This window comes from Pituophis catenifer, unplaced genomic scaffold, assembly GCF_029215685.1.
Source record: "Pituophis catenifer annectens isolate HBS135680 unplaced genomic scaffold, rPitCat1.0.hap2 SCAF_2, whole genome shotgun sequence".
Lineage (NCBI taxonomy): Eukaryota > Metazoa > Chordata > Lepidosauria > Squamata > Colubridae > Pituophis > Pituophis catenifer.
Window position 1 is genome coordinate 80,254,052 of NW_027256882.1, and position 21,262 is coordinate 80,275,313.

Sequence of the window (21,262 nt, forward strand, 5' to 3'; positions counted from 1 at the left end):
TTACCCCTACCCCAAAAATAAGCCTGGAGGGATGGGCATGGCCAGCATGAGTGGTGGTGTTGGGGGGGGCGACTATCCGGCTGCAGCTGCAGCTGCTGGCCCCTTGGGGCAGCGCAAATAGCACTTTTTCCCTTCTCTTTCTGGGCATAGCGCTTCTGCTTGTTGGAGCTGAAGTCAGCACCTCCACGGCCAGCAGCTTTGCTTCTTCCCTCTTTTTGGGAGGGAAACGGGAAGGGGGATTTTCCTGCCTGCCATCCTTCCCTCAGTCTGTGCTGAGCTTGAGGAATGGATGACAGACAGGAAAATTCCCCTCCCCATTTTCCTCCCGTTCGCCAAAAAGCCTCCATTCCGAACACTGAAGGTTCAGAATGGAGGCGGTGGTGTGTCCACGGTGCGTCCAGCTCACCTAGTCTGGCCTGCTGTCAAAAAAACTAAGACCACCTCAAAAATAAGCCCAAGTGCTTATTTTCAAGTCTAAAAGAAAATAAGACTCGGTCTAATTTTCTGAGAAACACAGTAGTTATTCAAAGAATTCATTAAACAATCCTGAGATGTTTATGATGTTCAGCTTCCTATATTCTGGAATGGGTTAATAACAAAGCTGAACTGGGTTCCCAGCACTATTTAAGAATCAGATTATCCAGTGATAAAACTAGATATACTAACTTAATTTAAACTACCTTTCTATGTATCAAGAGAATAAGAAACATTCCTTCTAGATGCATGTTCCTTCTAGATGCATGATCCCATGCATGTTTATCCTTCTTGACATGCACATGTAAAGCATATAGAGTATAGATCTGACCATTATAATTTAAAATACATGTCAGATCAACAACCACATTCTACACTATTCTATGCAAATGCCCTTCCACCAAAAATCTACCCTTGACATATACCAGGTAATACAAAATTGATTAACTGGCTGTTTTGATTGAATGTCTTCAAGTAGCTTTTGATTCCTTGCAACCACATAGATTTTCTGATGATCTGGTCCTTCAGATATTCCAATTGTGCACCAATTAGCACTGCAACTGAATCTATTCACTATGCTGTTAGCTGTCCTCTTCTCTTTCTTTCCCTCCTTCCAGGATTAGATCCACCCTATTATTTTACACATCCCATTGCTACATGGTTTCTTGTAATCAACAGGGAATAGATCCGGAATCATTCATAAAGTGCCAACCACAAGCTTTCTTAAAAGAGGCCGAGTCTCAATGACATATAAGCATATATCTATAGAGCTAAGATAAATATGGGTACTTTTTGTACAGTATCAGTACAAGATAGAAAAGAGTCGGACAGAACAGGTTAGAAATTAGTAGTTCAGAAAGAAATTCTGAATCTCAATAAGGAAGTACCAGAAGGAGAGCTACAATAAAGTCATCAGCAGTTCTAAACTTACAGCACCAAAGTAAGGAGCTTGATGTACAACTCCTGTACCTTCTTCTTCCTTCACATAGTTGTCAGTCACTACAGAAAAAGCACCATTTTCTCTGCACTAGAAGAAAAATACAGGAATTTTCAAAATGCAGAAAATAATAATATGGAAAAGATATAAAAATATCACAGAAAGTTAAGATCTGGATTTCTCCATCTCTCCCTTCCTTGCTGCAAATGTAATTCTAGTTTTTTTTTCCAATATGAACTCTTCTATATATTTAGCCATGTCATTAGAAATAGCAAATGATTAACCATCAAAGTGTTTTACCTTTATAAAGTAATTGAAAAGAGGCTTGTATTTCTTCCCTTTTAGTGTAACACCAGGAAACCTGAAATACAGTATGTCAAATTAGTTGTCGTTTACAACGTTTAAGTCTTTCCATTATTTATAAATGCTTTTCTGCAACAAGAGATCACCAAAATCATCAGATAATAAAAATTATAATAAAATAGACATTTATATATATACGTTTTCTCAGGTTTTCGCGGGTGTTTGTATGTAGGTCTTTGGTTATTCGGGTCTTCTCCCACGTAAAATTGGAAGTGTCTTGGCGACGTTTCGACGAAGTCTCATTCGTCATCTTCAGGCTGGTGTTCTCGGCTTCGTGCTTCCAGGAGCAATGTGAGATCGCAGCTGTCTCTTCCTTTTAACTGCTAGTGGGGGTGTGAGCTGATTGGGTGGGAACTTGGCTGTGTTCTGATTGGGTGGAGGCGTGTTCTGATTGGTTAGGGGCTTGGCTGTGCTCTGATTGGCTGGGGGTGTGTTCTGTTTGGGTGGGGGCTTGGTTGTGCTCAGCTTAGTCTGAGTTGCAGGGGGATTTGAGCTGGTGAGCTGCGTTGTTGTTGTTTGGCTTCGTGTTTGTGGCCGTGCGAGCTCTTCATGGTGGGTGTCAGTCTGCTTCATGTATGGATTGGAGGGGTTTAAAGTGGCTACTGATGCAGCTGCGGTCTGGCTTCTGGTCCTTGGTCGTGGCTCATTATCAGTGTGGGTTTGAGTCTGCTTTCTGCGTGGATGTGTGATGGTGACATCAGGTGTGGCACTCGTGAGTGTGGGTCTGGTGTCATTCGTCGTGTTAGGGACTCGTTTGTCAATAAGGGCGGGTTTCCAAATGGCTGGTAGGCGGGAGGTATCGTCTCGTTTGTTCATGCTGTGTGGGCGTTTTTCTATCTCGATGGCTTCTCTGATTATTCTGTTGTTAAAGTGTTCAGTTTTGGCGATAGTTCTGGTCTTTTTAAAGTCAATATCATGTCCTGTGGCTTTAAGGTGTTGGACCAGGGAAGAAGTTGGTTCCTCTTTTCTGACTGAGTTCTTGTGTTCTTCTATGCGTCCACTTATTCGTCTGTTGGTTTGTCCGATGTATGTGGTGGGGCAGGCGGTGCATGGGATTTCATATACTCCTTGATTTTCTAACTCAATTTTGTCTTTGGGGTTCCTTAGGATGGTGGATATTTTTCGGTTTGTGCAGAATGCTGTCTTGATGTTATGTTTGTGGAGGATTTTGCTTATTCTGTCTGTGGTGCCTTTTATGTATGGGAGGAGGGCCTTGCCATTTTCTTGTTCTCTGTCTTGGATTTTAGCGGGGGTTTCTTTTTGGATTAGGTTGGTGATCTTATTTCTTTGGAATCCATTGGATGTGAGTACGTTAGTGAGGGTGTGTAGTTCGGTTTTTAGGTGTTGTTCGTCAGCTAAGCGTTTTGTTCTGGAAATGAGTGTCTTGGCTACAGAGTTGATCTGGGCAGGGTGGTGGTGTGAGAGTGCGTGCAGATAGCGGTTTGTGTGTGTTTTCTTCTGGTATATAGTGTGTCCTAGGGAGCCATTGGATTTTCTGTAGACTAAGACATCCAGGAAGGGAAGTTGGTTGTTCACTTCTGTTTCCATGGTGAACTGTATTTTGGGGTGTAGGCTGTTGAGGTGTGTGAGGAAGTTGTCCAGTTTTTCTTTCCCATGTGGCCAGATTATGAAGGTGTCGTCCACATATCTGAGCCAGAGTTTGGGTTTGTGATCGGATTTTTCTAGAGCTTGGGTTTCAAAGTATTCCATATAGAGGTTGGCAATGACAGGTGAGAGGGGTGATCCCATGGGTGCTCCTTCTGTTTGTTTGTATTTCTGTCCATTATAGATGAAGTATGTATTGGATAGGCAGTGGTTGGTCAGATCTAAGATGTGCTTGGGGGGGTTATATTTGTTTTGGATAACTGTCAAGGCTTCTTTGATTGGTACTTGGGTGAAGAGGGATATGACATCAAAGCTCACGAGTAGGTCACTGGGCTGTAAGTTTTGTTGCTTTATGATGTCTATGAACTGGAATGAGTTTTTTACGTATGAGGTGATGGATTCTGCATAGGGCTGTAGTTGTTTGGCGAGAAATTTGGCTAGGTTTTGTAGAGGTGAGCCTATGGAGCTGACTATGGGTCTAAGTGGGGTTCCTTCTTTGTGTATCTTGGGGAGACCATAAAGCTTAGGGCATCTGGATGATTTCTCTCTGGGTATGATTCTTTGCTGAATCTCTTCGCTGATGGGGGAGGCTTTTATTTTGGATCTGGTGGTTTTTTCCAGGTAGGTGGTGGGGTCTGTGTTTAGGGGTTTGTATATGGAGTCTTGGAGTAGGTTGGTTAATTTGGTTTGGTAGTCAGATGTGTTCATAACCACCGTGGCATTGCCCTTGTCTGCTGGTAGGATTATTATGCTGGTGTCTTCTTTCAGGTTAAGTAGTGCTGTCTGTTCCTCTTTGGGTAAGTTACTTTTGGGTGGCTTGCTGGTGCAGAGGATATTGGTGATTTCGAGTCTGATTCTGTTTGCATCGTCGGGGTTGATTTTGGTCAGGCTGGAACTACACACCCTCACTAACGTACTCACATCCAATGGATTCCAAAGAAATAAGATCACCAACCTAATCCAAAAAGAAACCCCCGCTAAAATCCAAGACAGAGAACAAGAAAATGGCAAGGCCCTCCTCCCATACATAAAAGGCACCACAGACAGAATAAGCAAAATCCTCCACAAACATAACATCAAGACAGCATTCTGCACAAACCGAAAAATATCCACCATCCTAAGGAACCCCAAAGACAAAATTGAGTTAGAAAATCAAGGAGTATATGAAATCCCATGCACCGCCTGCCCCACCACATACATCGGACAAACCAACAGACGAATAAGTGCACGCATAGAAGAACACAAGAACTCAGTCAGAAAAGAGGAACCAACTTCTTCCCTGGTCCAACACCTTAAAGCCACAGGACATGATATTGACTTTAAAAAGACCAGAACTATCGCCAAAACTGAACACTTTAACAACAGAATAATCAGAGAAGCCATCGAGATAGAAAAACGCCCACACAGCATGAACAAACGAGACGATACCTCCCGCCTACCAGCCATTTGGAAACCCGCCCTTATTGACAAACGAGTCCCTAACACGACGAATGACACCAGACCCACACTCACGAGTGCCACACCTGATGTCACCATCACACATCCACGCAGAAAGCAGACTCAAACCCACACTGATAATGAGCCACGACCAAGGACCAGAAGCCAGACCGCAGCTGCATCAGTAGCCACTTTAAACCCCTCCAATCCATACATGAAGCAGACTGACACCCACCATGAAGAGCTCGCACGGCCACAAACACGAAGCCAAACAACAACAACGCAGCTCACCAGCTCAAATCCCCCTGCAACTCAGACTAAGCTGAGCACAACCAAGCCCCCACCCAAACAGAACACACCCCCAGCCAATCAGAGCACAGCCAAGCCCCTAACCAATCAGAACACGCCTCCACCCAATCAGAACACAGCCAAGTTCCCACCCAATCAGCTCACACCCCCACTAGCAGTTAAAAGGAAGAGACAGCTGCGATCTCACATTGCTCCTGGAAGCACGAAGCCGAGAACACCAGCCTGAAGATGACGAATGAGACTTCGTCGAAACGTCGCCAAGACACTTCCAATTTTACGTGGGAGAAGACCCGAATAACCAAAGACTTATATATATACATATATACATGTACAGTAAAAGTCTTAATACATTTAAATTCAATAACATTAATGTCTAATTACTGAAGCAGCAACATATGGATTAGTTAATGGCTCATAAAATTATAGAAAAGTTTCTGAAAGCTCGTGGAAAAATTAAACTATATAGTTTCTTAATAAAAACAGGTACATGCTTTAAAGTAAAATAACTGCTCTTTAGCTCAGATTGAGATATTTGTGAAATCCAAACAATTAAATATGAACTCAGAACTTGTAGCAGACAACTTAAATAGTGTTTTTTTAACATTTACTTATTTAGTTATTAAATTGATATGTTCTCGGTATAACTGCCTGTAACTCTGAGTAGTTAACGAGTGCTAAAAACATTTAAACAAGAAAACAACACGAAACAAAAAAAGCACAAAGATGGCAGAAAGAGGAAACCCAGAGGTCTGTTTGATGCAGGTTTTTTTTTATTCTTTTTTCCTTTTTTTAAAATGAGACTACATCCCAATTTTGTCTTATAAATACCAGAGAAAACGGTTATCAGGAAAAGCAAATGAACATGAATCAGATCCATGCTGGAAGAAACTATCCCACAAAGTTGACAGATTAGTGAAATTTACAGTTGTTGCAAAATATTGTTTGTTCGTGTGTGTGTGTGTGTCTGTGTGTGTGTGTGTGTGTGCGCGCGCGCGCGCGTGTGTGCTTTAACATAACTGGGAAGGAAAAATAAATAGTGCTGCTGTTATTCTTTACAAGCAGGGGGAGCCTCACTTTGGTTTGATAGATAGTACCTAAGACTCCTTCATTAAAAGAAATGTTGCCTCAAAGAGAACAAGATAGATCCACAAATGTATTATTGAAGATAGAATCAAAATTGTAGATTCTTCAGCAACATCTAATGAGGAAGGGGGAAGAAGATGGTTCAAAATGACAGAGATTGTCACATGCTGAAATCTGATCCATTTGTAAGAGTAAGCATCAGGATTTGATGAAAGCAAAAAGTTTAATTGCTGCTGCAGACAATACAGTTCCTATTTCGTTTCCAAAAGAAATTTCAACACTTTAACAGATAAATAAAGTGAAGTCAGCACTTTGCTACAGATAACATTTCCAACTTAATGCAACCCTCAGTTCTGAGTATCAAACAAGCCTTTGAGAGAATAGAACATGCATGTACTTTCATATGTCAATCTAATGCAGATGAATCATTACTTTTTGCTTTTCTTGTCTTTTCCATAGCAATTATTTATAAATTACATGATTAAAAAAGCACACAATACTCTATTGACTTGCCTGTCAAGTACTTCATATTCACTTTCAGATTTGTAGAGAGATGCCAGTCTAGCTTCCATCAATATGAATTTTTTCCCAGTATTTTGGTCTGAAAAAAAAAATGTTAAGATTCAGTTTCTGCACTATAGCAATATATATTTATATATATTCTGCAAATAGCAATATAAATATGCAATGTTAGTTTTAATAATGGAATACTGTTAAATCCCAGAGTGGCCAAAAAAAAATGAAAGTGTAAATACTAACATCAGGACTATATTTATATCTAAGTTTAAGCAATAATTTACCTTTATTCTATTTCAGGTTTGAACAAAAACTTTAAGCTTGTCATGCTCATTCAAAGAATGAGTTTGTTTTTCCTTTATTTTTAGCTACTCTTGTCTTCACTTCTAGGAACTGAAAAGTTGGCTAGGACCACTAAAAAAGCAGAAATGAGCCAAGATATTTCTGTATGTCATAGTTAAAATGAGTAACACATGTTTTCAAATTCAGATTTGTTGCTAAAAAGTAGCAACATCTTTGGTATATTGTTGACTAAATACAATCAATGCAGAGAGTTTTGGAAAAAGAAACATTACTGTGATATAGTATGATATTAAAAGCTGTGACTGATTTATTAGCTATTCCTTGATCAAAAACTATTATTTCGGGCAGATATACAACCAGCCTTGACACCTGACTTAATTAATGGCTTTCTCTACATGCTTGCAGCACATGAATGAGACTTGTTGGTGGCTTCTTTAACTCATTAACCAGGATTGAGACCTTGTTGTTACTTCCCTTCAGAAAACCTCTGGATAGAAGTCAAGGTATAGCAACACTCTGAATTCAATGCCGTGCATTGAAATCACTAAGCATGTATTTATCAGGAAAAGCTATTCCCTTTAAACCAGCATTTTTCAAACTTGGCAATTTAAAGGTGTGAACTTGAACTCTCAGAATTACCTAACCAGAATGCTGAGTCCACACATCTTAAAATTGCTAAGTTTGAAATACATTGCTTTAAACAAATCGAAAGTACATTAACACTTCCAAGGAGTGCTTGATGTAGGATGTGAAGAACAATGAAGAGTTAGGAATTAAGAAGGCCAGTTTACTAGTGGATACAAGCAGTAAACAAAAGTTGGGCAAGAGAATTTCAGATGTAAACTCAAGAAAGCAAAGGTAACAGCTGATCTGAAAACTGAATAATTTTTTAATTATTTGCTGAGAATGTTTTACTATATTCTTAGTTTCCTTTCATGCAATAATTGGCAAAAGGAGAGAAGTGATTTGCTATGTTTCCTCTGAAATATTTTTAGAAATCTTCTTCTGGCCCTCTGGTGGTCACCCATCCAAGTATTAACCAGACTGGACTCTGCTAAGCTTTCAAGATCAGCCAAGGTTGATTAGGGGTTTTCACCTGTAGAAATTGGTGGTATTTCCTCCAAGGATAGAAGAACAGGAGAGTGGCCTTAAGCTTAGCCAATATGAGAAAGCTTAAAAGTAAAATGCTTTAAATTTCTGTAATACAAACATTGCTCCTCAAATATGTAACACCTTTTCTCATTTTTGCAAATTCAAGTGTTCTTACCACTCATATGTCTAGACTCAATTATATGCATTCTAAGTCCGATTATGGGAGGTAATTCTATTTTGCTTTTTCCTGTTCCATAATTTCCGAGTACTTAAAGTGAAATTACCCCTAAAAATGAATGATAGGATTTAGCAAAGGAAAATGTTGAATAGCAGCTGTTCACTCTTTTGCTCACGACATTTAGTGGACAAAAAAACAACTGTACTTGACAAGAAGTCAAAGTTCTTTGCTTCCTACAAATAATCATCTTTGTGTCATTACAATGCCATCTGAATCATCATGTATAGGTTAATCAGAAGGTGTGAAAAGAAAGCACTTTATATAACTATTACTAATTTTCTACTCTTCGTAAGGTTTATTATTACTATTAGCTAGAAGTTCTTGGGAGAAAGGGTGTTAAATGAAGATGACAAAACAAATACACAATCAGCCTTGAAGTTAGCTACTTGTTCATGTGCCTATAGACAGCTTGTCCTCCTGCCAAACAGTAACTATTCATTCATGGAATACAGCTACCCATGGAAGAAAGGATGAAAAATATTTTAAAATCACGGGATTTAAATAGCAATACTGACTGTATTAGAAGTATTCCAGGGCTGTTCCAATCATTCCAGCTGCTCCGAGCTCAAAACAACCATATTTTAAGCTTGAAATACCTGAATCAAATTAGAAACAGGACCATTTCTAGTTTAAAACACTTCCAGAATAGTCAGCGTAGCATCTGAGTGCTGGTTAAGGTTGGAACAGTCCATTTCAAACTTGAAACAACTATCTTGTGGCTTTTAAATGCAAGATATTTCAAAATTCCACATGACTGGATTATTAAATTACTGTCCTTAATACAGTATCTAGAATCTTATATTCTCTTACTTGATGAGCAACATCCATTGAACTAAGTAGGATATTTTTTCAAATTAAAAAATCATTTGCATATACCAGACAAAACCAATAATTATATGCCATCTCATGTTTTACACTTGCCTTTCACTTTCACATACTGCAAATCTGGATTAACACACAAGGCTAAATTGCTAGGCAGAGTCCATGGAGTTGTTGTCCAAGCAACAAGAGATATACTTTCATCATCTTCCAATGGAAAGGTGATAATAACTGAGGGATCTTGAACATCCTTCAATATAAAAATTTGGGAAAGGTGAAGTCAAACAGAAAAAAATTAAAGTTATTTTACACTTACAGAAATAATCAAGAAATAGTATTGTTACAACCAATAATATTTCATTATTATACTATATAATTATAGTCATTATTTATGACTATTTATGAATCACATCAAAGGCAAACAAAGTTTTTAAAACTGCATTAAACTGATGGCCCTGTGGTAAAATAAAAACTTTCTTGTTAATAGAAACTCTTGGTCTAGAATAGATATGGTCTGGGCTACCAGAAAACTGGGCCTAGAAATTAAAAAGGTCAACATGTGCATAAATGCTTGGGCAGACCATAAGTTCCTTGAAATTAGCTGGCACCACGATACAAAGAAAATACAACAGAGATGGAGCCTAAGGACTAAGCTGCTATATGAAGAAGAGTTTATACTGAAATTGAATGAAGAAGTCAAACGCTTCTTCATAGAAAATGGAAATCGAGAGACAGCCAAAGAAATTGTCTGGGACACTATGAAGGCATATGTGAGAGGGGTTGCCATCTCATATGCTGCCTTCAAAAACAAGGAAAAAAGAAAGACTTGATTGATTTAGGAAACACCAAGTATAGTTGGGCATTTGTTGGGCATACTGCACAATAAATGCCACTTTTGTAGCAATATCTATGAGCTACAGTATTTTTCTCTTTGCATGTCTCCTTCCAGAATAAGCCAGTTTTCAAGAACACAGAGTGTGTCAAAATAAGACAATAGTCATTTGTGCACATTATATTGCAACAAAAGCCATTTTGAGGGGGGAAAAAACCCGAGAAGGCATTGAATAACTAATTTAGGGAAGGTCAAAGACATCACAAGCTTGTTGAATAACTCATTTTGCTATTTCACGGAAGAAAAACCTGGCAGCAATCAGGTGAACCCTTTCTTCCCCCTTTTTTTTTTCTTTTCTTTCCCTCCAGGACTTGCTGAATTAGCTGGACTAATTCAGCCTGTTCTCCAGTTATTACAAGAAAAGCCCTCCAAAGGCTGGAGATGGTTATGTCAGAAGGAGATGTTGAGCATCTTTTTTAAGCAAATAAAATATTTCTTTTTCCCTCCCAAAATTAATTGAAAAAAAATGTTTAAGATATTCAGTTCAAACACTTGAGTCATATAGGAATAGTTCACAGGAAATCTTACATTAAACAAACTTTGGTTGGTATAGTCCTCGCTTACTGACCACTTGTTCGGTGACGATTTGAAGTTACGACAGAACTGAACAAGTAATGCTTACAATCAGCCCTTGAAGTTCCAGATATGCGTTATGAATATTTGCACACAACTTCCATGTGAAGAAAGGCAGATATTTACAGCTACTGTGAGAGGATTCACAAAATGGCTGTCATGACAGGTAGCTTCTCACAACCACAGTTGTAAAGCTTGTTTCCTAGTACCTGTTTCGCTTGTTATACTCTTTCTCTTCACCTTCTATTTATCTTCCTTTTTTTTTCTTCATAAATGAATAGGCATACTTCTAAACAAATCACTGGACTGCAGCACTTTAATAATGTTCTCTAATAAAGCCTCTGGGGTCGGTAAGGAACCCCAAGGCATTGTTTTAAATAAAGGTGTATTAATGTTAAATAAACATTGGCATTTTGGTTTGAATACGCCATACCTGTATTCCCATTCAATTTTTTTTTAAAGTCAGGCACAATGCTTTCACAAGTCTGTTAAATAGGAATGAATATATTCTCCATCCTTAAAAGGCTATTTAATATTTTCAAACTTATATGTAATTTTGCCACTATACAGTTCCATCCAAGATATAAAGCACTGTACCTTATAATTCTGGTGAGACTCAAAGTTGGAAAGGGGTGTATTACATGCAGTTGAGAAGGGCATAACTTTAACTCCTCGGTATACCAATCCTTTGTCATATAGCTGTTTGAAAACCCACCTACAAAACAACATAATTGAAGTATTCAAAAATAGACTTGTTAGCATAAAAGAAATAAAAGAGAACATACAGAAGGCAAATTCATAATCTCTTCCAAGAAAAAGTTTCTTTCTCAATAGATTTAATGTGAAGATTTTCTTTAAAACTGCATCTTTCAGTTCAGTATCTTCAGAGCAGTATATATATGGTATCTTCAGTACCATATCTTCCCAGAAAGAACAATCATGATATTGGGTATATAAGAGCCAGGTTGGTATAGTACAGAAGGCATTGGACTAGGAACGTAAAAGCTTTTCCTCATTCTTCTGAGCTAATTCTGTAGCCTTGGATAAAAGTGTTGTCAAGTCCATGTCTATTTCAATTTTCTTCATACCTCAACATGAGTCCTATCACATCCCTTTGCAGAATTGCTCTGCCATCCATATCTGAACGTTCATTTCACCCTTATAATTTGTTTTCTGCTACTTTTTCATCTTTTGCCTTGTTCTTCTTAAATAGAAAAGCGTATTCCCATCTGCACTCTGCAGCCATCCTAGAATGAATTAATCGTAAAGATAACCTGGCCAAATTTAAGGCAGAAGAGCACGTTGTTAATAGGCCTCCAGTTTAAAGCTACTGTATGTGAGGTAAGCTGGAAATGTGACTTTTATTGCTGGCACACATAAAAATGAAGATAGAATCTGCATAAACCACTTTTAGCACTAGATTAAACATTTCTTTGCATTTATTATATAGATTTTATTTAATTACACAGAGCTGATAATGATGATGATGACTGCCAACCATAGAAAGGTAATTCGACTGTTTCTTCTCCAGGTGTAATGCTCCCAAAAACAAAGATCTTACAAACTCAAATTGTGTTTCATTTTTTTTCCCCTTAGGATCATAGCTGGAGAAATTAAATCCCCTTTCCATGCCTGTTGTAATCCAGATAATGATAAGCCTCCTACTGTTTAATGCTATTTGCATTTAAAATGCTTCCCCCTAAAAGCACACTTACCTGTTTTATATTTTGTTAATCACACTCTGCAGAAGTAAATTACCATTCCAAAGCAATATAATCAGCATAGTTCAATATGCATTTATGAAATATGAAGGTGATTTTATGTCCCTTTTCCGAAGAATAAATGGCTAATCGGGTGAAAATAAAGGCATAATATAATAGGACACTCACAGACTGAACCCTTAGCAATGCATGAATTTAAACCAACTAGTCCCTCTTGTGGAATTTTTTCCAAGTACAAGAACATGAAATTCCACACCAACCTTTTTCAATTATTTTAACATTTGAACTCACTTGTAATACAGTATATACTTATAACAATACCAGAATAAAGTCAGATTTGCAAAAATAAGCTTGCGTTTTGCATAACTCTGGCATATCTCTAAAAAGAGATATGTGAGCCAGTTTAATGTAATTAAAGCACCAGGCTAGAAATTAGGAAACTGTGCCCTCTAGTTCCATCTTAGGCCCAAGACAGGTTGGTGAATTTGGACCAGACAGTCTTAGGAATGAAGCAAAGGCAAACCATTTCCAATATCTTGCTAAAAAGGGACTTGTCCAGGCAGGCAGCAGGAATCAACAAAGACTCAAAGGGGGACACACATATTTGTGCCTATCCCTGCAGTTTTCTTGGCAGCATTTTTGGAAGTTTGCCACTGCCTTCTTATTTGTTTCAATTTACAAGTAATTTGTTTGTTTATATATTAAACTTAACTAGCCAACTTCCACACAGAGAGGCTCTGGGAGTTGCACTATTTAATCAATACAATAAAACATTGAAAACCGAATAATTTAAGATTAAAAATGTTTAAAGGGTAAAGTAACATTATAAAATTGCAAGAGATGGATATATCCAAGATGAGGAGACCGAGTTGTAAATACAGACAGGGGGAGGGTCTCATGGGGCCAAATAGCCCCATGACTGTGTGGCCCCTGTGGCCCCCAGGCAAGACTACACAGCCAAGTTTTGACCCTTTTACAGAAGGCCAAGAGATTTGGGGCCTTCCTCGTATCTGAGAGCAAGATGTTCTACAAAGCAGGGGCAACGGCTTCCTTGACCCTGCCAGTCTGAATTCTTTGACTGACAGGGTCTGTAGCATGCCTTCCCTGCCTGAACGAGTGGGACGGACTGATGTAATGGGGCAAAGCTGGTTCCGTAGGTAAGCTGGCCCTATGCCATATAGGGCTTTATAGGAAATGACCACCATCATTGAATTGGACTCTTCTGCTAATATTATTCCCCCTTAAAGGAAAAACCATCAAGCAACCAGCCCCAGAACATAGCTGATGGAGGAATTTGGCTTTAAAAGGCACATAAATACAACATAAACAATTCAAGAAGTTAAAGAATGCCTACCAGACAGACTCCATAAATTCTGGATAAAGAGTTTTATAATCATTGTCAAAATCAATCCACCGCCCAAGTCTTGTAACACTGGTCTGAAAAGACATTAAATACAACATACATTACAGCTCAACATAGCATGGACACAGCATGCACGATTAATTGTTTGTTTGTTTGTTTCTGTTGAAAAAAAGGGGGGAGACCAATTTTCCTTGGTGGTAAAATAAAAATATTTTCAGGAACAACTTTGTTTTGAAATGTTAAAAAATAAATTCACATGGTATGCAGTGTTTGCAGAATTGTGCTTTATTACAGCATAATTCTTGACAGAGGAACAGAATGGTGCCCATGCTCTTATCCCACTGAAACTATTGCAAATAGCATTCTGATGCCATAATAATTAATACCCAACAATCAGACTTCAATGAAACTGAAAATGGATTTTTAACAACTGGATAATTCTATGCAACCAGAGGTTTTGGTTTCTGTGTGTGTGTGTGTGTGTGCGTGTGTGCGTGTGCGCACGTACAGGCATGCGTACCTGCACAATGTTTAAAATTTAGCAGCTTACAATTAGCCACTTTTGAAAGCAAGGAGAACTACAGAAGTAATCAATCTCCTATTCAACATTAACAAGCCATGCTTTTTGAATCAGCTAATAAACATCTAAAATAGTGTAAAGAATAGGGGGGGAAATCTGCAATAAAAAGCATGAACCAGCAATATTTTTTCTTACTTACTCTCCATTCTTGGGAATATCTCATCACAATTCCTCGACAGTTGCGATTATATTCTGCAATCCCCATTTTTGCAACATCTTCTGGTCCTTTGATGCCTAGTGCTTTGTCAATTTCATACTCCTAAGGAAATCAAAAACATGACAGACAGAATAATCAGATAAGCACAGACAGAATTAATAGAGGTGAGGGAGGGAGAGGGAGATGTCTGACAGACAGTAAAAACTGGTAAGTATAAGCAAAATGTTTTTACTGCTTTTTGCAAAAAAAAAAAGGCTGTAAATACACAGGCTATCTGGCACATAACTTTTATAAAAGACTAAGCTAAATTCAGATTGCACAGAAGTTCTACAAAGCTGAAATAACTACAAAATCAGTAACATTTGATTTTGCAATCCAAAGACCTTTAAAAGTGATCTTTACACTCTAATAACAAATATATTATAACAATGTCCTAAAATGGGTTTTCATGTTTACGGTTTCTAGATTATTAAATTATTAAATCAAATTATTAAATTTTGTACTTCATTTATTAACAAAAGTATATTACTTCAATCAGATTAATTTTAAAATTGCCTCTAGTCAACAACATATAAATGCAAACACACTATACCGTAACACTAATAAACTTAATCTAGTATCATAGATACAATGGTACACCAACCCACAATACGAAATTCAACATGCAGTATCTTATTCAGCAGTCATTCCACTAATCTTCAGAGGCCTTCCAGAACAGTCAGGTATTTACAAGGTTTCAAAATGGGAGATGAGACCAAATTCTTCTACAAAGGGAGCTCGCTTCTGGGTAATACAGATATCCTTCTGTATGCATTAGGCATTCTATTGGAAATAGGCAGACTTGAATATAGGCAAATATCCAGGCCCCAAGCCACCTTCTCCATGATTTGTTGTTGGAAGTTGGCAAAGTTGCAAGGAGATCCCATGATCCTCACTTAATGACAACAATAGGAACTACTGGGATTGCTTATGCTAAGGGCAGCCATGTGACATTGCCTTTTATGATCATATTGCTTAGCAACAGAAATTCCAGTTTCAATTATTGTTAAGCGAGGACTGTCTGCAGAGCTTGGCAACAAATCACCCTCTTCATGTCACCTTTATATATTATTTACATAATTATATATACAACTTGTATGTGTGTGTGTGTATACATATATGTAGGTAAAGTCTCAGGCATAGATAGTAACACCTAGGCATAGTGGGTAGGAGGATAATGTAAAGAAATATTAAGGTCACAAAAGCAGTGGAAAATGTTACCCCCTCTAGTAATTAAATGTCTGCAAGCAAACAAGCTCAAAGAGCACCAACAACTTCAACAACTTTGTGAAGTCATAAAAGCCCAATTATGAAGCATTGGATGTAGCTGATCCTTCAGAGGTTATTTTTCGAGACACAGATTGAAGCACTAATTGTAAACAAATTCCAAAGAAGTCCTTTAAAGGGTTTATTTTTTCCAACCTACAAAATTATTATTTGAATGAAGAATCAAACTCTGATTGAACTGGCTCCAGTTTGTTGGGTTGCCTTTGCTATTTTTATAGATTGAACTGACATCAAAGCAATTAAGTCACCCTTTTTGTGATGAAAGCAATTCAGATCAGTGATCTCTATCAGTGTAGTTGCAAAGCTTCAATCGATTGACAGCGGATAACCAAAACAATAATATATTGAAACAAAGATGTTAAACATACCACAGGCAAACCATGGCAATCCCAGCCAAATCTTCTGTCAACATGAAACCCACTCTGATGAGCAAATCTAGTTACTATGTCTTTAATGGTTCCTGCAAGTATGTGGCCATAATGCGGAAGCCCTGTGGCAAATGGAGGACCATCATAGAATGTAAAACTAGGAAACAAAAAAAAATGCATAGAATTTAAAAGCACAACATCCTTCACATTTTAATCAGCTTTTTGATTATTTGAAGTTTTTGGTTTTTAGTGAGAGTGGGGGGGGGATGAGCGGGCAGGCAGACAGGCAGGCAGATATAAATATACACACACAGAGAGAGGGAGGGAGGGAGGGAGGGAGGGGGAGAGAGAGAGAGAGAGAGAGAGAGAGAGAGAGAGAGAGAGAGAGAGAGAGAGAGAGAGAGGTTATAGTACACAATTCAGATATCAAGCTTCAAAAGAAAAGATCTATGAATAAGGATAATAACTGTCATCTGTTTATAAGAATTATTACATTCCTGGGAATGTACTTTCTTACCTAGGTCTATTTTTTGACTGCTTGAGACATTCTTGAAAGCAATTAAGTGTGTTCCAAAGCTGCAGTATTTTCTCTTCTTCCTCTGGAAAGTTTATGTTCTCTGGGACTTGCTGAATCATCCTCTTCCTACCCGAAACAAAGCAATACTCAAAAGGTTAAAATATCATTATATAATTTCTGCATGTCAAGTAAATTGACAATAATTCAGACGTGTATTTAAAACTGCTGCATCACAGAACATGTCTAGTCAGAAATGAGTCCTAATATATATGGAATTAATTATTGACTATTTGCTCAATTATCTTTCTCCTTAATGTTTAGGACTGTAATTCCTAAAGTGGGCAAAATGAGCTAATATACAGCTAGCAGTTAATAGCTTTCTGATTAAATATTATAAGCAAAAAAGCATGAGTACTTAAGACAACAATGCTGGTTGTATGTTACAAGAACTCTGCTGGCAATCTATTTGCATGTACTGTAATACAAAGCCAGTGTTATTCATTGTAAATATGCATCATTCCATTCAGAATCTGTACTTGTTATGAATGAACAAGTGTACTGTTGCATGCTGCATGTCTCTCCAACTTGGCTTGTCTAGGAACGCAACCTAGGCACAATGCTCTGCCCATCTAATGATTTTATGAAGCACTAGAGCTCCACCCTCATGTGTTACTAGATGCTTAAATAATTTTCCACCATTCAGCACAGATAGGTTGCTGCCATAGATTCCCCCCCCCCCAAATGAATGTATGTATGTATGAATGTAGTATGACAGCACATGCTGAAAATTAGCTAGGTCCATCCACTTCTACATGATGCCCAACCCCCCCCCCCCCCCCCAATAAAAACAAGTCCAGGCATCAGCTGCACATTTCAGTACTAAATAAAACCAGGAAATCTTAAGCACTTATTTTTTTAAAAAAAATTATGTCATACAAACTAGAATTCCAAGCCTGTCACTGGCCAGAAATTGGAAGCAAAAGCCAAAGGCTGACTTCACATTCCAACTTCTTAGAAAACAAATAAGCCAAGGATTTAAGCTGAATGCCAAACATATCCCAAACCAGCAATGGAAATTCCCTGTTTTATTTAAGTACCATCAGCAAAAGACACACCAAACAGAGGCAATCATTTGGCATGCCAAAGCACACTTGCATATTTGCAAAGCAAACACGATGTAGATATTCTTCCCACCGCACCCCTTCATTATAATTTTTAGATATACTGGTTTGGTCTCAAATATCCCCATATTGCTTGCTGAAAGGATATTTTTCCCCTCCTGGAAAAAAAAAAAAAAGAACCAAGCACACACAGGCACCGCTCTTAAGTGATTCACTATTCTTGCTGCAGTAAAGAACTGCACCTGTAGCAAGAAAGCAATGTAACAATGACCGGGCTATGGAGGCTGCTAAAATATCAGACTCCATGCATATGCCAGAGTATTTATTTTTGGCCCATTTCTACCACCTGAAACACTGCACTGAGAGAACAGTATTCAGGAACCACAGGGCACGTATTTTAAATACAATAAATATTAAGACAACGCAATACAAAACCGTAAGTTCAGAGGCAACTATTTTTTTTTTTTAATTTGATTTATATGCCGCCCTTCTCCGGAGACTCAGGGCGGCTTACAATGCGTTAAGCAATTTTGCATGTATTTTAGCGGAATATTTCACTTGACGTTTTATGCATGGGCGTGGATGAGCGTGGCTGTCCCCTGTATCCATTTAACATTTATTTAACTACCATCAGCAAGAGAAAAGACCAAACAGAGGCAATCAATTTGGCATGTCAAAGCACACCCTTGCGCCACTTTTGCCCGATCTGATGCGTCAGAATTTAATTCCCACAATTTTCAATCAGCACGATTATAGACTCAGGAGCCGGTTGAAGACAGCCGAAGATTAGCGCTGTATTGGATTCTGAAGAAGGAATGACATTTCAGCTTTTCTTCAAAACTGTATGAAGGGAGTGTTCGAATTTTTTTTTAAATTCTCGATCCTCATCAGCAGTTCTCCACCTACCTTTCGACAAGGGGTTTTTCCTAATAGACGACACAAAATAAAGAAAGCCGGCGCTGCCGCCCCTTTTCCCCGCCAACCCCTCTCTCTTTCTGCTTCCCCCAAACGCTCTTCCATTAAGACACCGATCGCCTCACCTGCTTCTAGGCCCAGCAGCTGCAACCCGGCGACCGGCTAGAAAAATGATGCAACTCCAGAGCAAGAGAAAGCATGACAGGAAGTCGAAAAAGAAATCCACCGCCTATCCACTCGCGGCTGCTCCCATCTCTCCTGTCCATAGGCTGCAAACAAGGCGGCCCCGGATTGGGTAGGACAGCCCGTCCCCGAGCAACTGTTAACTCCTCTCAGCCAAGAGGGAGAAGCGGCGGCTTCGCACCTAAAAGGCGTCGGCTGCTCTTTCCGTTTTGCTCGCCGCGGAAAACCGGTTGGCGTTGAAGAGGCGGCGCGGAGGAGGCCGCGTTAGAGGCGTAGAATGTGGCGAATGGAACCTGCAGACAATTCCGAACGTTCGGTTACAATCCTTTCACAATCCCGATTACCAGTGATCCACGGATAAGTCTTAAATTCTGAGATGTATCCCGAATGCCTCCAAGGGAGAAAAAATAAAAGTATTTGCAGCTTGCTGGAGAAGCCTCGACTTACAACAGTTCATTTAGTGACCGTTTGAAGTTACCGCGGTAGTGAAAAAAGTGACCTATGACCATTTTTCACACTTACAACCAGTGGTGGGATTCAGCCAGTTCGCACCATTTCGGGAGAACCGGTTGTTAACTTTCCTCATGAGCAGTTTGGTAAACTGGTTGTTGGAAGAAATCATTAGGGCATGAGGTAAATAGCAAATAAAGAATAATGTAGATAAAAGAAATAATGTGAATAAAATAGGAATCATACAGAGTCAGATATATGGGCTCTGGGGGACCATCTCTATTCACATTATTATAAGGGGAAGACGTGCTTGGATACATGAACTCTGAGAGACCCTATCTATTCACATTATTATAAGAGAGGAAAGTGCTTGTTGGAAATTACATTAACAAACAGTTAAACCCCTTTAAGTGGTAATATATCTTCTGAGACCTAGATGTCACGGAAAGGACTGCTATATGGAAAAACATCTGAGTGACCTGACTGTGAATGACACAAAGACCTATATGTTACAAAGAGTTACTTAATCCAATGAATTTACCCAAGGACAGTAGTAACCCTCCCATTAGCAACTCTGAGCACTTAAGAAAAGTTGTGTGGCTAAGATAATTTTGTAAACTAAGATTAATGCTTTAAGTAATTAGATGAACTTATTATACAATGTATGTAACCATAGAAGGAAAATCGGATGTATGATCTCATGATTAACCATATATGGAAAATGTATGATCTCACTGAATCCTTTGTCTTAGAAATGTATAAAAACCATTGTATCAGAGTTCTTTCTTTGTTCAAAGCTTCAGGTACAAATCTGCCTCTGAACCTTGCACAATAAAGCTGTCTCTGACTGGCCTGGGAATGTTTTTTAGTCCTTCCATTCCACTACAGGCAGAGAACCGGTTGTTAAATTATTTGAATCCAACCATTGTTTACAACTGTTATGGCATCTGCGCGGACACGTGATAGAAATTCAGATATTTGGCAACTCATATTGATGATAGTGGCGGTGTCCCAGGGTGACGTGGTCCCTTTTTGTGACCTGACAAAAGTCAATGGGAAATCCAGATTCACTTAACATCCTTGTTACTAATTTAACAACTGAAGTGATTCACATAACTGTGGCAAGAAAGGTCGTAAAATGGGGCAAAGTTCACTTAACAGAAATCTGGGGCTCATTTGTCATCATAAATCAAGGACCACTTGATTTATCTGTTCGGTATTCAGAGAAGAGCCTGTAGTACAGTGGACTAAAACACTGTTATTAACAACTGCTGCTTGCAATTACAGCAAGTTCAAATCTCATCAGGCTCAAGGTTGACTCAGCCTTCCATCCTTTCAAAGGTAGGCGAAATGTGGACCCAGATTGTGGAGGCAATAAACTGACTTTGTATAAATATACAAAAGTATGAAGGCTATTGCTTAACGCATTGTAAGCCGCCCTGAGTCTCCGGAGAAGGGCGGCATATAAATTAAAGCAAAAAAAAAAACCATAATCCCAAGAAAATAACATTAAGAGGGAATCTGCCATATAGAAGATACAGGGAGGCTGCATTTTCCTTTATACCAATTTTCAAAACATATAACTATTCAAAACTTTTGTTTGAATTACCATTTTGGTGAATTTTGTTTCACCAAAAATTGTGAAAAGAACACAATTCTTGTCTTTCCTTTGGTGTGATTACTTGGGTCAAGAAGTTCATTGCATCACACGCTTATCTAGGGTTCTTAACTATAGTTTGGTTCAACTAACCCAGTTTTAGGCTAGCATACTATCTTGAATCATAAAGTAGCCAAACAAGCTTCTCTTGCACAAGACACAGACAAAAATGTCGTTCAACTACTTTATGATTCAGTGTTTCCTTTACTTAGTGTCAATGTTTACTTCTAACCATAAAAGCTCAGTTTGTTTTTGTTTTTAAA

The 21,262-nt window shown here is 38.5% G+C and overlaps 1 protein-coding gene and 1 non-coding gene across 2 annotated transcripts in view; both read right to left on the reverse strand.

Annotated features, from left to right (window-relative positions):
• Positions 1–18,893, reverse strand: part of IARS1 (isoleucyl-tRNA synthetase 1) — an 80,497-nt gene extending 61,604 nt beyond the window's left edge. Inside the window, exons 1-10 of the mRNA XM_070933684.1 lie at positions 18,835–18,893; positions 16,674–16,799; positions 16,157–16,313; positions 14,445–14,564; positions 13,717–13,799; positions 11,239–11,356; positions 9,279–9,426; positions 6,722–6,809; positions 1,712–1,772; positions 1,406–1,501 (exon numbers count right to left, since the gene is read on the reverse strand). Of these exons, the coding sequence (XP_070789785.1) occupies positions 1,406–1,501; positions 1,712–1,772; positions 6,722–6,809; positions 9,279–9,426; positions 11,239–11,356; positions 13,717–13,799; positions 14,445–14,564; positions 16,157–16,313; positions 16,674–16,792 (990 nt within the window). The 5' untranslated portion in view covers positions 16,793–16,799; positions 18,835–18,893. The remainder of the gene's footprint in view (positions 1–1,405; positions 1,502–1,711; positions 1,773–6,721; positions 6,810–9,278; positions 9,427–11,238; positions 11,357–13,716; positions 13,800–14,444; positions 14,565–16,156; positions 16,314–16,673; positions 16,800–18,834) is intronic.
• Positions 18,051–18,184, reverse strand: LOC139313503 (small nucleolar RNA SNORA84). The gene has a single exon (XR_011600111.1). It is a non-coding gene; the product is annotated as a small nucleolar RNA SNORA84 (small nucleolar RNA).
• Positions 18,894–21,262: the final 2,369 nt, after the last annotated feature.